The sequence below is a fragment of the Rhopilema esculentum genome, chromosome 19, assembly GCF_057945365.1.
Source record: "Rhopilema esculentum isolate cy_ngs chromosome 19, ASM5794536v1, whole genome shotgun sequence".
NCBI lineage: Eukaryota > Metazoa > Cnidaria > Scyphozoa > Rhizostomeae > Rhizostomatidae > Rhopilema > Rhopilema esculentum.
Window position 1 is genome coordinate 3,186,214 of NC_142833.1, and position 14,149 is coordinate 3,200,362.

General features: G+C 36.1%; 1 protein-coding gene across 2 annotated transcripts in view; it reads left to right on the forward strand.

Moving 5' to 3' along the window:
* Positions 1–897: 897 nt before the first annotated feature.
* LOC135687956 (neo-calmodulin) overlaps positions 898–14,149 on the forward strand; it is a 28,313-nt gene continuing 15,061 nt past the window's right edge. Inside the window, exons 1-2 of one of the 2 annotated variants that reach the window (XM_065204593.2) lie at positions 898–1,086; positions 4,556–4,641. In XM_065204593.2, the coding sequence (XP_065060665.1) occupies positions 4,588–4,641 (54 nt within the window). In that variant the 5' untranslated portion in view covers positions 898–1,086; positions 4,556–4,587. Of the gene's footprint in view, positions 1,087–4,555; positions 4,642–11,621; positions 11,887–14,149 lie in introns of those variants that run through there. The other variant, XM_065204591.2, reaches the window with a different exon arrangement.

The following is a 14,149-nucleotide window of genomic DNA, read 5'->3' on the forward strand; positions in this document are numbered from 1 at the left end:
GTTTCTGCCTAAATAGTTACAAACAGGTTCATTGGTAAAACATAAATATTCAAACATAATTTTGGTGGTACAGAAGTGAAAAATGTCTAACAGTAAACAGTAAAGATTTTATAACATGCTCAACCTTTTTATCCAACATTTTCCAGCGGATAAAATAAATTTTCCCTGATAAAGTATAGGTATAGAACGGTTTTGGAAATATTTGACATTTTTATGTTTATTTGGAGAGTAAAACACAAAATATCACACGCTCTTCAAAAATAGGCTGCAAAACAGGCATTGATTTAAGGGTTATTTCAAATTCAAAAACTGACAGAGCGTACACTATTACGGGAGCGTTTTTATTTTCTTTAAACAATTTGTTCCTACATCTGCTACTTAGGGCACTGGTCGTTATCAATCTTATTTTGTAAAAGAGTCTTTAACAAAATTCTTGCTCCAGATTTGAATAGAAATATTCAAAGAAAACGAGTGACATGGAATGAAATTTCTGACGAGGACAATATTTAACTTTTTGGTTTTTCAATAATAGCGAGTCTGCCTGTGAACACAACTGAGTTAGATCAAACATCGTTAATGGGGCACCACTTGATCCATTAATCCTCTTTGAAAGATTTATTTTAATAATCTACATCAATGCAATGCTTTCGATGTTTGGTAGCTTTTGATCTATATAGACAAAAATTTTGCTACTCTACTGCAGCACAATGCCCCCCGTGTTAAATTAATGGCTCCCTTAGAAATAAACGCCTTACTTTTGGAAACTTTGGATGATTAGCCCTGCTAATAGACGGGTAGCCTCTTAGGAGTTTAATACATCATTGTGTTACAGCAGCAATCTTTTGAGCTCAGCTAATGATGCCTATGTTATCGGGACAATCGTTTTTAAACATCACATGCTGCTGAATAAAAAAGCCGGTGAATTCGTCTTAAAGACCACAAATACGATGGTTCTGTGCAGAAGCAAATGAAGAACATCAAACATAGTAATGCTGTTTTTATGATGCGGCAAGAACAAGCAAAACATTGAACACATACACTCAGTTTGATTCAGTCTTGCAAAGTCGCCGTTCAGTAATTTCTCCTGTAAGTAGAGAGATTTTCACAGCACAACTGCTCTATAAATAACGTTGAATGTTGTTTTCCCATGAATTCATCATGTTTACCTGTGTTGCGAAACCAGGGAAGAATTGCGCAACCACAGGCTTCGGTTGAAACACCACCATTGTCATTGTAACAAGAAGAAAATTTCTTTGACCGAAAAGGTTATACAGAAGTTGTTTTGAATGATTGACCAAAGAACATGAAGCCAGTAAATTGGCAGATTTACCGTTTGGCAAATTTTCATTGCAACATAAGCGTCTGTTTTTTATGTCAAAGCATCATGGTAAAATTTTTAGTCAATTTGATTGCAAGCAAAAGTAAGTTTGCGAAGGTGAAACTTGAATTCTCTGACACAGCTTGTTGTCTTTGGTTTTTCAAAGTATGTTGTGATCTTGCCCAGCAGAAAGAAAAGTTATTGATACAGTCAATTCTTTTAAAAATTCCGGGAAATTGTTCCTGAACTACAGTTTACTTAAACAAGGCTGTACCATTCAGTTTTTCCAAACAATATGATTAATCCCATTACAAGACTAAGTCTGGAAGTGTGACTTCTATGTTTTGCATCAGTAAGCAAGCATCGAGAATGAAATATTTCAAAAATGCTATTATTGTCCATATAGTTACTAAGAAAGATGAACAAATGCAGAGATAAACTACATTTTTGCTTTATTTTTATGCTTCCTCGTACAATAGGGTTATAGCCAAAAATTACGGTTATGGTTAGGGAAGCAGTCCTGTTGAAATGGTTTTGAGATCATCAGGTAGTTAATTCTTTTCAAAATGTGCAAGTTTGAAAACAAACTGAAAAATGCAGATTCATCAAAATTTTACCACATACCATTACATTTCATTGAAAACTCCCTAAATGGAGAAGATGCGTTGTTGTTTTAATTTGTCTATAACCATCTTTTATATCAACTACAGTTGTGTGATGATTGCAGTAAGCGTGGAACGTGGAGGAGCAACTTAGGCCGTCCTGTTTTATATAAAAAATCGCGTTATCTATAACCGTAAATCTTCGCTTGAGCCCAAATCTTCGAATCCCTTGATTTACAACAAGCCTCCAGCTTGATTTACAACTAGGCTTCCATCTTGAATAAATCTTGACAAAACGCCCCAGGCTCGATTGATTCCCCTTTGAACCCCCCCCCATAAAGCTGCAAGGTCCCAATGCAACAGACTCAAAGGGCCCGCGTATGAGTGTGTCAGCTACAGGTAAATATCATTCTCTAGGTTAATCATTAATAATCTCCATATTTTAATTCAATTAAATCTTGGTAGCAAAAATAACATTGATAACTTGCACCACGGAAAGTATTAACAGCGTTATCGGTATTTTGTGTATAATAATCTTGCCAGTATATTTTTCTACCATGCAGTTTAATAAGCCTAAATCATTCGAAAAATCTCCTTCCTTGAATAAACACTCATACAGCCATTCATTTTTGCAAGTAACCCTGGGGTCCGATTGGAGGATTCAGGATGTTTATCAGTCTCGAAGAAATTGACCACTGGAACTTCACCTCTTTAACTTAAAAGCATTCATGCATTTTTTTTTTGTAGAACCCCTGGTTACCACACCCTTAGTATGACAGAGACACCACTTTAATACCCTCTAATGTTTACAAAGAGGAATACAAAACTGCAAAGATTTTTCTTGGTTAAACATTTGCTTAAGCATTTCTTCAAGCGTAAATAACTATATTTTGGCTAGAAATTTATTATAATATAATTCATCAGAAAGAAAAACATCACAATTGGATGCAACACAACTCAACACAACACAACACAACACAACACAACACAACACAACACAACACAACACAACACAACACAACACAACACAACACAACACAACACAACACAACACAACACAACACAATACAACACAACACAATACAACACAATACAACACAATACAACACAATACAACACAATACAATACAATGACATATAACTTCTCTTGAAAAATGACCTCACTTAGATTTTAGTTCTGACTCTTCACTTTCGAGTCACCGTTAAGTAACTATCATAAAATACTTTACAATATGGGTGTAATATAAGTCACATCCTTATTATAAGGGTACTTATTATCTGGGGCTGCCTGGTTTCACGACTTTAGGCAATGCTATTCTTCTATTAATCAGGTCAACTCTGTTTCTTGAAGTCAGAATTTTTTCTTTTGAAGCTTCGAGGTGATTTATTTCTCAACTTTTAATCCAATAAGAAGATATTCTTTCTTTATTTCATTGCAGGGGATGTTGTTTGTTTCTAAATACTTAGCGATTATGATCCAATTTAAGTTATTTAGATTTTACCTGCCTTCAATGGAGACCATTATTGGAAAAGCCCTCGTAAAATGCAGAATGCCGTGTAGGCGCAATCAACGGGGCTATGCCAGAGGTGTAGAGCCCCTTATTGATGCAAAAAGTTGGCAAATTTCTACTTTTGCTATTGTTTTTCTCAACATTTTGTCCAAAAGCCACGCTTGTTATCTTATTAGCACTACACCACTGGGCAATGCCCCTATCTAGCACCCATTTTGAAATCACAGTTGTTTAATGGTTTCATCTACCAGTTTCTTCTGAAGATGTTCCAATGACGTCCATGGTGTTCTTTGAGGCAAAAGTTTTGGAAACGTTTTCGAAAGTTTCTTGAAAGGTTGCGTATGTCGATATTTTTCTCGCAGTTTCGCTGGGCTAGTGGGTGGAGATTGGCTTTTCTAAAAGTTCCTCAAGGGTTAAAGAAGGCATCAAAAAGATGAATTGTGAATGTTTTTGCATTTTAAAAAAATTTAGTGAATGCTAAGTAATCAGGGATAGTAACTGAGCATCTGTTCAAATAACTCATTTTGAATAATACTGCATAAGATGTAAAAGATGAGGGGCTACTTTGTCATATCATTCTGCTTCTGTCTGCAAGTTTTCGGGATCCTGCTATTTGCCACTTTAAAAATAGTTACAACTGAAAAAGTTTTCTGGGTGAGTCTCCGACATGTTTGAAACGCATCATCCTTAAAGACGAATTTGTCGAATGCAACCGAATCCCGTAGAATAAATGCAAATTTTATTTCAGAGTTCGTGTAAAGTCATTTCATTATTCGGAAAAGAATCCTTTTTGCAACATTCTGTATTCCACTGTTTAGAGATGACAGCCTCCGGAAAGACCATTTGCTTCGATCTATTCGAATCAATTAGTAAAGTACATGTCTTTCCCTTTAAATCTACCTTTGGCTGTCCTACATGCAGATGGATATTCAGTCCAAATGTTTAGATGTTCACGTTGCATCACCATTGTTATGGAGAAGTGTATTAATTTCCAGAATGTTCGAAAAGAATCCGGTTTCTGGATGCTTCCAACTTGCAGGTCAGGCCTATGTGGCTATAACTTATGTAGAATTATTCCAATAGAGTTTCTGTTGAACATTTTGCAATGTTGTGTCCCTTTATAGGTCGCCAGAGAAGCTTCTCAGCACCTTCCAAAATGATGAAAATGACACCCCAGATGAAGGAGGAGTACCTCGAAAAAGGAAAGATGGTAAGTGCCTTTTTCAAATTTAGCAACGTAATTAATTATATCCTTACTTTTCATTGGACATGAATGCCGCAGAAGGATAAAATCGAATGCACGTTTTCAAATTAGTTAAATGAATGAACCGCCCACCAAAAACCCTCAAACCGCCCACCAACCACCCTCGAATCACCCTCCAACCAACCATCCTCCAACTAATCACTCTTCAACCAACTACCCTCAAATCAAAACCCTGTTCTGATCAGTGCGCATGTGTATTAAAGGTAATGATTATCACGCATGTTATTTGTCCATAATATGACCCAGTCATAATAAAAGCCGCTTTTCTTCGCCTATGCAACAAATAAGTAGCAATGTGACTGTTTCTGTGTTCATATCGATCTAAGGCGTAATACCCTTGTTTGGGTTGGAAAAGGAAGATAAAGGCTTTCATAGTGATGGGTAAAATTCCAAATGAAATATATTGGTAGCACTGACGCCCGTACAAGAAAAAGCTATGCCCATGTTTCAGTAAAATTTACTTTCTTTAAAAAAGGATATTAGGATAAATTAAAAAACTCTCAGGCAACTAGTGATAGAAACATAGAACACAGTACATGACTTAAAGCCCAGTATTCATGAGATGAAATATTTTAGGTTTATACGGAACCAATAGCTTATACAGAAAAAAACCAAACACCGCTACTTTAAATTGTTGACGTAATAAACGGACGTTACTAGTTGTTGAACTCTTTACCATTGGCCAGACATTTGATATGCACAGAGGAAAGAGTCTGGAAAAATGAACATATTAATAAGCGAGGTTCGTTTTAGCTCGCTTCACGTCCCATGTGACGCAGGCTAGGTTCGTTTAAAAGTCGCCTTAGTGAATCAGACCCTGCAGCGTAGCCTTATCAGTTTTTGTTTATACAACGATGTATGTTTATGCTCTTTTGACAACAAGGTCCATGTCAAATGTGGTACGAGATCTATTCAAAACGTAAAGGAAAAGAAGCTTGAAGTTCCCTCAAATGAAATATGGAACTTAGTTTTTGGGAATATCTTTTCTCTATTGATCTTAGCTATGGTTTATATTACATTATCGTCATTGCTTAGTCATTTCAGGCTACAGCAGGGCAAGTCGCCTTTCCTCATTTTTAAGCAATCGATCTCTGTTTTTAGCCACAGACTTTTGCTGTTTCTCCCGCGTTTGTTGAATTTATTAAAGGGATTGTGAAAGAAGCTCTTAGTTTACAATAATTATGACGCAGTTAAATTTATGAAGGTTTTTTGCCATTAAAAATCTACTCAAAACAAAACCTTTTGATCTTCAAGATTAAACTTCCCTTAGGCTTTTTCTGCAAGGTTTGATCTTTTGTGCCTAATTGTCTGTGTCTGGCTGCTGGAATTATTAGGAATTATTTGACAGAGAGTTTCAAACACAAATCCCTCGTTAAGGTCTCCAATTGCTAATAAATATACGATGGAATCAGATTAATGGTTTTTTACAGGCTAGAAAAGCTGAATAATTTTAAGGGTTAACTTGAATCGTTTGAAAAGCCGTTAATTCTTGATGTCAAAAGTCATGATCCGAATAAAGGTTGTTTTACTAAAAAAGTCTTTACGATGAATTTGACCAAAATTACTTGCTCTTATTTCGCTTCTATTGCAAAAACTAATATTTGTCTCTTTTCTGACTAAATTTCTATCAAATTCTCTACATGTTCTCACCTTCAAAACATAAAATAAACTCCTCTATATAAACTGTAAATCATGGCGGCGCCAAGGGGCGATATGAGGGGTACTCCCCCCCATTTTTCTGAAAACATGGTCTACATATTTCTTCTAAATGCAGATTAAAATGCGCTGGGTAGGGGTAGATCAAATTTCGCAAGGAAAGTTAACCTGGTACAAAGCACTGAGGCGAGGCAAAAGGGGCGTTGTCTCACTGGCCACGTCGCGTCCATTACCATCCCATTCTGTAATAGCTAACGCCGCCACTGCAAGAATGCTGATGTATCGCGATAAGTGTTATGCCAAGTGAACAAGATACTCGAACAAGATAGCCTATCATGAGTTTTGGATTGGGAGCCTGGATTTCGGGATTTAAGTTTAGGATGTGACACCACCAAGAGGAATTGCTTCTCGGATAACCTCGATTAAGTTAGATGTTTTCGTCAACGTCTAGGCAGTGTTAGAAAGCCTCAAAGACATCACTACACTCACATTACCAGACTAAATTTTCATAAGCCAAATCAGATATATTTTAGGCTTCCCCATGCAAAACATTATATATCCTTGGATTAGCAAAAGGTGCCATTATACGAAGCTAAGATAAGCACCTTAGCTAAGCAAAAGAATTATGCTTTTTTCAAAAAACATGTTAATGCGTGTTGTAAGTCAAAAATGCTATGCCCAATACTTGTGAACTCTCACGCATACACATGCTCGCAATAGGGTACCTTTAAAAATTCAGCTTCATTAAAAAGAATCGCGTTCATAATTCATACTTCCATCAAAGTTTCCTTTTGAGTTCTCATTGGTAACACAGAAAGTTTATGTCAGGGCAGAAACTCTCGTCTCTATGGTACTACGCTCGTTATTAGCATCGAGTATTTTATTTTTATCGTTGTTTTCTGTGCTAAAGTTTCCTAAAGGTTTTTTTTCAAATATCTAGCAACTTTTTAGCCTCCAAAAAACGTAACAATCTTTTGGTGGTACAAAACTTGTAAATGGCTTTGAAAAAAGCAAACATTTAGTAAACTAAAGCTTTTCGTCTGACACTCTTCAGAGTTTAAAACGTCAGAATATAGATCGTTTAAAACCTATTTCGATCCACAACTGGGTATATACATTTCTTAGCGTAGAGTTTTCGATCTATGTTCTGACGTTTTAAACTCTGAAGAGTGTCAGACGAAAAGCTTTAGTTTATTAAATGTCTGCTTTTTTCAAAGCCATTTAAAAAGCGTAACATTAAATACGCTCTTTTTATAAAAGGACACGTAGATTGAAGTTCAGATTGGATACTTAGAACTAGTAAATTTGCCAACAAGTTCGAAAAAAACCACGGAAAAAGCATCCATAGAAGACAAAAATTACTCGTTTTTTTGGCGAACTTGTTTAAAGGTTTTTCTCAACATTGTTCCCATCCTCAAGAAAGGTTTTTTGAGCAGTTTCTTGAGATTGAGGGTGATCAGCAGTATTAAGGTTTTTAAATTGTTGGAAAATCAGGTCTGTCTTCATAGAAGTCTTTTAAAACTGAAATCAACAAAAAAAATCAAGAAACTCAGTTCTTATCACGAGCTAAGTCTCTTGTAAAAAGATGAGGGTAGTCTTTATTTAATCCCGTTCAGCAATTTCATCCGAACAGTTGTTGATTTGCCAATGGCAGTACCAAAAACTGAATTCAGTTTTGGGCAAAATGTTGGGTCATACCTCCCCTCCATTAAAGAGTTTTATTGTGTAAAAGAAAAGTTCTAGAGCCTTATTTTAACTTCAACAAATAAAAATTTCTGTAAGAAAGCGTTTTTTTGATTGAACGGACACACTGGAATTATCAAGAACAGGTGCCACATGCTTGGATCCATCTTCGAGACAAACATATTTTGGTTTCGCACGGTATGTAATTTAGATCGATTGTCAATTCAAATCTCTGTCTGCTTTGCTACGCAAATCATTAAAAATTCCAATGCTTAAGTTAAAATTATAATTCTGAGAAGGCAATTAGATAGTCTGTACACACCCACTTGCACACATTTGGTTTGTTTCCCAGGCTAGCGAAGCTTTGCTTACGAAATAAGTCTAATTCACCTGCCGAAGCTTCCCAAAGGATAACGGGAATGGATGTTCTTTTTCGCGTCTTCCCTCTTTAGTCCATACTTTATATGAATGTCCAACGCGCAGGTACCAACGGTAAATCCAGATGTTTCTTCTATTGTGGGCGCAAGCTCCTGCAGAGTGCAAGGATAATAGGCGTGGTCCACGAGACTACCCTAGTTGTCTCCTTCCACTACTTTATGCCAGGTGTATTTTTCTTCTTAAAATGAAAAACCAACTAGGTCAGTCTTAAAAAGATGTGATCGATCCCTAGCCAATGTTTTTGTACCAGAAGATTTATGTGGACCATGCATTGACAGAAGTGAATAGGGTCAAGTACCCACCACAACAACCCTATGCGCCGCAACTGGCTAATACTCCTTCAAATGATTCTCAAAACAGCAATTTTTTAGCAAGCATCCAGCCTTTCACCACCAGTATTTTATGTTGACGATCTGAACCAGATTTGTCGTAGTTTTTTACATTCCGTGGTTTTTGATCTTTTGCTGTTCAAAAGTCGAAATATGAAAGATTTGTGTGACATCATGACTCTGCTACTTTACAAAAAAGTCAGAAGTTTTGAAGAGTTCGATATAGGAGTCATTTCGAAGGGTGTCTGTTCTAATTTTTGTGTTATCAATTTTTATACTGCCGGCCCCAATCTTTGAGACGAAGAGTACACTCATTTTTTTTTATAAGAAACAAGGGTCTATGTTGAGAACTTCAGTTTCTTAATCTTCTGGAATTTTCAATTCTCTTAAGAGTTTCTTAATTATGATGTCACGAAGGATGTTATGAAATGCTCGAGACCTTTTTTATCCCGTCAAGAGATTCGCTTTCGTTCCGAAGCTGTATTTAGATGTGGAAAGTATATTTTTATCCCTTGTGTCTTAAGTTCTAGGCCAATAGGGAAATCTTGTTCTTGGATTTTACAAAATTTCGTTGTTTTCAGTTTTATCACGATTTGATATTTTTTTAATTTTTTTGCTTCGAGTACTGAAGTTTCTTAATTTTTCCTGACTGTCCAGTACTCGTTTCTTATAGCCAGTTTCTTATAAAAAATGAACGTATGCATAATAATAATCATTGGTTCAATGCGGATGGTCTTTTGCTCCAAGACACACACACAATAGACTTCACTCGGTTGTCTCCCCAAGAAAGCTTGTGACTGTTTTACGTTGCCTGGTATCTTAATTTTCAGCTGATCCTGATCGTTAAGGTCTTTCTTGCGATTAGCAGACTTTCCGGGGATTCCGTATATATAATAAACCAAACTTCTACGTCATGTAAAGTGTTATTTATGACTTCATTACAACATTTCATTTTCTTGGTGCTTGATCATTTCATACGCCAATTGCGCTATTTTCTTTTCCTGCACTTATTTTTGAGGCAAACTGTTCGCTTTTGTCTGGATTAAGGATTCTCTTGATAGCGAAAGTTCAGCTCTCAAAGAAAAATACCCTGCAAATGTTTGTTGGTAATATTCCCCCGACTGCATCATTACTGGCATTATTTGGAGCCAGAAGCCATGTAAGTGCAAGTTTTCTGATAGTTGAATATTGTGTCTATTATCGAAGGATTAACCGAGCTTAAAGACTGGATCCAAACTTGTTTTGACTAGTGGTACATCAAATTGTTTCTAAATTTGAATAAAATCCTAGCAAAGGGGGATTTGCTATGGGTGATTACTTTCGTCGTTTTGTCTCCAACATCGGTGTCTGTTGAGTATTGAGTGAATCAAAAGCTTTTAGCAATCAATTTTCTTTCAAATGCATGATTCCATTTTAAAAGCACACAAGGCAACAAAGATTGCTCAAAGTAACACAAATAAAACATTGGATATAATCCTAATCGGCTTTACTTAACAGTATACTTCAAAGATTCTGAACTTCCGTGCAGAACATATATTTTAATTGGTGAAATAAATTGTCTGTGTTAGCATTCGCCAACGAAAGATTCATCAATAGCGTCAGTCTTACCTCAAATGACAGTAACGGTAAAGCAAAATGTGCCTGTATGACGAAGGAAGATATAAGAAGGGGATGATGAGCGGAAGATAAGGGGAAGGTGGGAAGGTGGGCTTGTAAAGTTTGACTTGAGAAAATAAAAGTTTCGAGGGTGAGATCTGATCAGATAAAATCATGTGGTGGGGGAATAAGCGGGAGTGGACGAAATGAAGAGCCCCCCAGTTCCTTAATAAACTCCAATGCTTATTTTCAAAAATTTAATAAGTCCCCCAACTTTTCTAAGGATGCCCCCGCTTAATATTTTATGTTCATGGTCCTCGAAGGCTGAACAGAAAAATATTTTTGTTGTAAATCTTCCAATCTATCAAATTATCCAGATTTTTACTTATTGTTAGTCGATATTCGTCCTTGTATTTTAAATCTTTATCCAATACAGAATTTCATTTCGACATTATCCTAGGTTTTCCTACCCCCTCATTTTTTCCAACCTCGATTCGCTAACCCTAACCCACACCCTAATCCTAAGCCAACCTTAACCCTAACCAAGCCCTAACCCTAACTCTCCCCCCACGTTTTGTCAAATCCTCATCCGCTATTCAATTATCCCCTTTTTCGACCCTTCATCTATTGGGTACCTAAGAGCATGTCTATTTGAAAGCTTGATTAAATGAAATCTTCTAAAAGGTATGCTTCGGTTACGCCACAGAAGGTGAACACGTACCGTTGATTTACCTTACAACCTAGAGATGTTTACTGAATTCCAATTTCCTTTCATTATAATGTTATAATAATTATGAATTAGGACTTAATTAGCCAATAAAGATACGGTTCATATCAGTTTATTGCGCAAAGAGCTTGGACTGCAAATCTATACTGTCGTTTTGTAAGATAGCAATCTCCGGATTAGTTAATAAAGCTGGGTTTTTAAGAATATTTTTTTGTTTTGGCGTTTGTTATTTGCAAGTTTTATTTTCTATAATTTGAGATTCGGTTTTGCAATTTCTTGTAGGATGATAACCTACACACAGATTAGCCATCAAGAAGTAGGTAAGATCGATAAGATAACTCCATAGAAAGGATAGAATTAACTCCTGCTTTTCACTGTCATTAATGGTTGTTATTCTTAAAAATGACTTGACCCTAAGCGACTTTAAAATCATCATCTGCTCATGCATACATGAATTATTAATTGGTTTAATGATCAGCGACTCAGATGCCTTATATGCACGAGAAGCAGGAATTGCCTTCAATTGACACAGCAAATATTGTATACACGTGAAAGAATTTAGCAACAGACTTTGCTATATTAATCTAGTAAAGGAAAGCATTGGTCCGTAAACTGACCGATAAGTCGAAATAACCGTCCAGACCTTTCTTCAATCTCATTTTCAACACCATCAAAATGTCAACAAAAAGAAAAAGCGGATTTCAGACGGTCAGGTTTTCACTAAAATGGGAACAGAATTATGCAGTTAGGAAGTTCGAATCGGTAAGTTTCGTGGTTCATAGCACTCTTTGCATTGATAGCAAAGGCTCAATCTAAGAACTTCATTTTCTGTGTACGAAGCGCCATTTATGAGAAATGCCACGTGAATTGTCGAAAATTGATTTTGGTTTATATATAGTAATAATAAACTTCCACTACATCTTGAGAAAGTTGCATCTTAAGAAATTACAAGGAACGTATTGAAGCAGACTTTCTATTACAATATCATCAGGCATTTAGATAAAAGATATTGTTGAGGAAATAATAATGTTCAAAGTTCAATCTACGAGAAGCTATTAAAATATAGCTGCGTTTTGGTTTTTAAAAAACACATGGTGAATAAGGATTGCAAAAATAAATCAGAATCAATACAGTGACAACAAAATATTAAGATGTTTCATGATTTAACATGACCAAAAATAAATGGTTCAAAAACTAACTCCCGCTATCGTATTATTTACACACATTTTAAGCTGGGGAAAATTGTGTTATTTATAGATTGGAGATCTATTCGGAAGGGTTTTAAAGATCGACTATTAGATGTGAAATACTAAGATGAAACGTGACAAGCAACAAAGTAAAATAGCTTTGAATCGTGTCTTTGATTCTATCAATTATAGTTATGTTATAGTATTTCTGTTGAAAATAAACTACTTTTGTTTTCATGGAAAGTCAACTTTTGTTTTCATGGTTACCCAGCTCTTTCTACTTTTGAATATATATCATTCCGCAACAAAACATGCTTTGAAAATATGTCTTGCAACAGTCGAACAATAAAAGCGTAATCCAAAGCTAAAATTTGCAATCTCAAAAAGGATTGAGATTAAAGGGTGAATCATTGCCATCATCTGGAGACACTGGTTATTGCCATGGTACGGATTCTTGAGGGCTACTGTGGCAAAGGTTTTATGGCCAGTACATAATTGAAGAATTTGTTGGATTTTTAAAACTGGACCTTGCTAGTCCTACAATGCCTGCCAAAAGTACTTGGAACACCCAGCAATTTACGCTGCATTTGATATCTTTCATTCTTTTTATGGAAAAGATTGCTACTTCCTCCCCCTTCCCCCTAAAACAATGTCGATGATTTAGAGAAATATCATAAAAGAAGCGCAAAAGAAAGTGCTTCCTAAAATCCTAACCCGTTTGATAGTAAACCAACATTGTTCTGTAGGGGAGAGGGGCATTGTAGGTCTGGTGAATTCGCTTGAATGTCCTCACCTAACTCAAAAAGATCTTTCCTTGCCTTTGATGTGCCGTGAAAAAATAAGCTATCACACCCAATTCATATCTCTAGTTAAAAACAATGATCTTTTGCATGTCCGATATGATGGGATATGATTGGCACAAAATTGATAGATACCAAAGCGATGAGAAACCTCAATATGTAAGATATAGCCAGCAAATAGTTGTTTCAAGTACTTGTTACTGTATATTGGATCCTTGACAATTAAATAACAAAAAACTTTGCGGGTAATTCAACTTGATTTTAAACTCTCTCTTGGCATTTTAGGAAGCAAAATTTAGTGCTCTGAATATTCTACCTCAATTTACAATTTTGTTAAAAAATCTGGGACCAGGGCACATGTTTTGGTCGTTTAAAAATGCCTTGGACCGTGTAAATTTTGCATTTACTTCACTGTAAGATTAGCAAAATTGACAAAAAATGCCTGCAAAAAGCTGCTAAAAATCCTTTTTCAAAAATTGAAATGAAAGTCATTCAGATGGCTTTGAAAACCGTCCCGTAGATTTTATCAGAAAGAAATAGTGCTGAATTCGTAGTCTTGAGAGCTGCGCCAAAAAGATAAGGGACAGGGGGCCATGGCCTCACATAATTTGGTAGGACACATTGCCTGCCAATTTTAAAGTTCAGAGCGCGGACTTCGAGTTCGTGCACCATTTTATTGTCCTGCGTGGTTTGGAAAATACGACTGTCCTCATCTGGCCTACTGTTGTTGTCTCGCCTGTTATTTGTTTTACATCAGCCATTATATCAGCCATTTTATATTAACCTCCGGCCCACGGGCCAACTCCGTCCCGCAACAAGATTTCTTCCGGCCAGCCGAATGCTTTTGCTCAAAAACATTTCCTTTGCAAGACCCTTCTTTTTTTCATGTCAACATCTGAATGATAAAACCTTGGAACTTAGTTATAAAAACCTTGTAATAAGAGTATTGCCTTGCATTTTCTCCCCTTAAATTCTAGTTAGATCAAGTTTCTGGCCATCCTTGGATTAGTAAAATCTAAAATTTTTCATGCCGCCAAC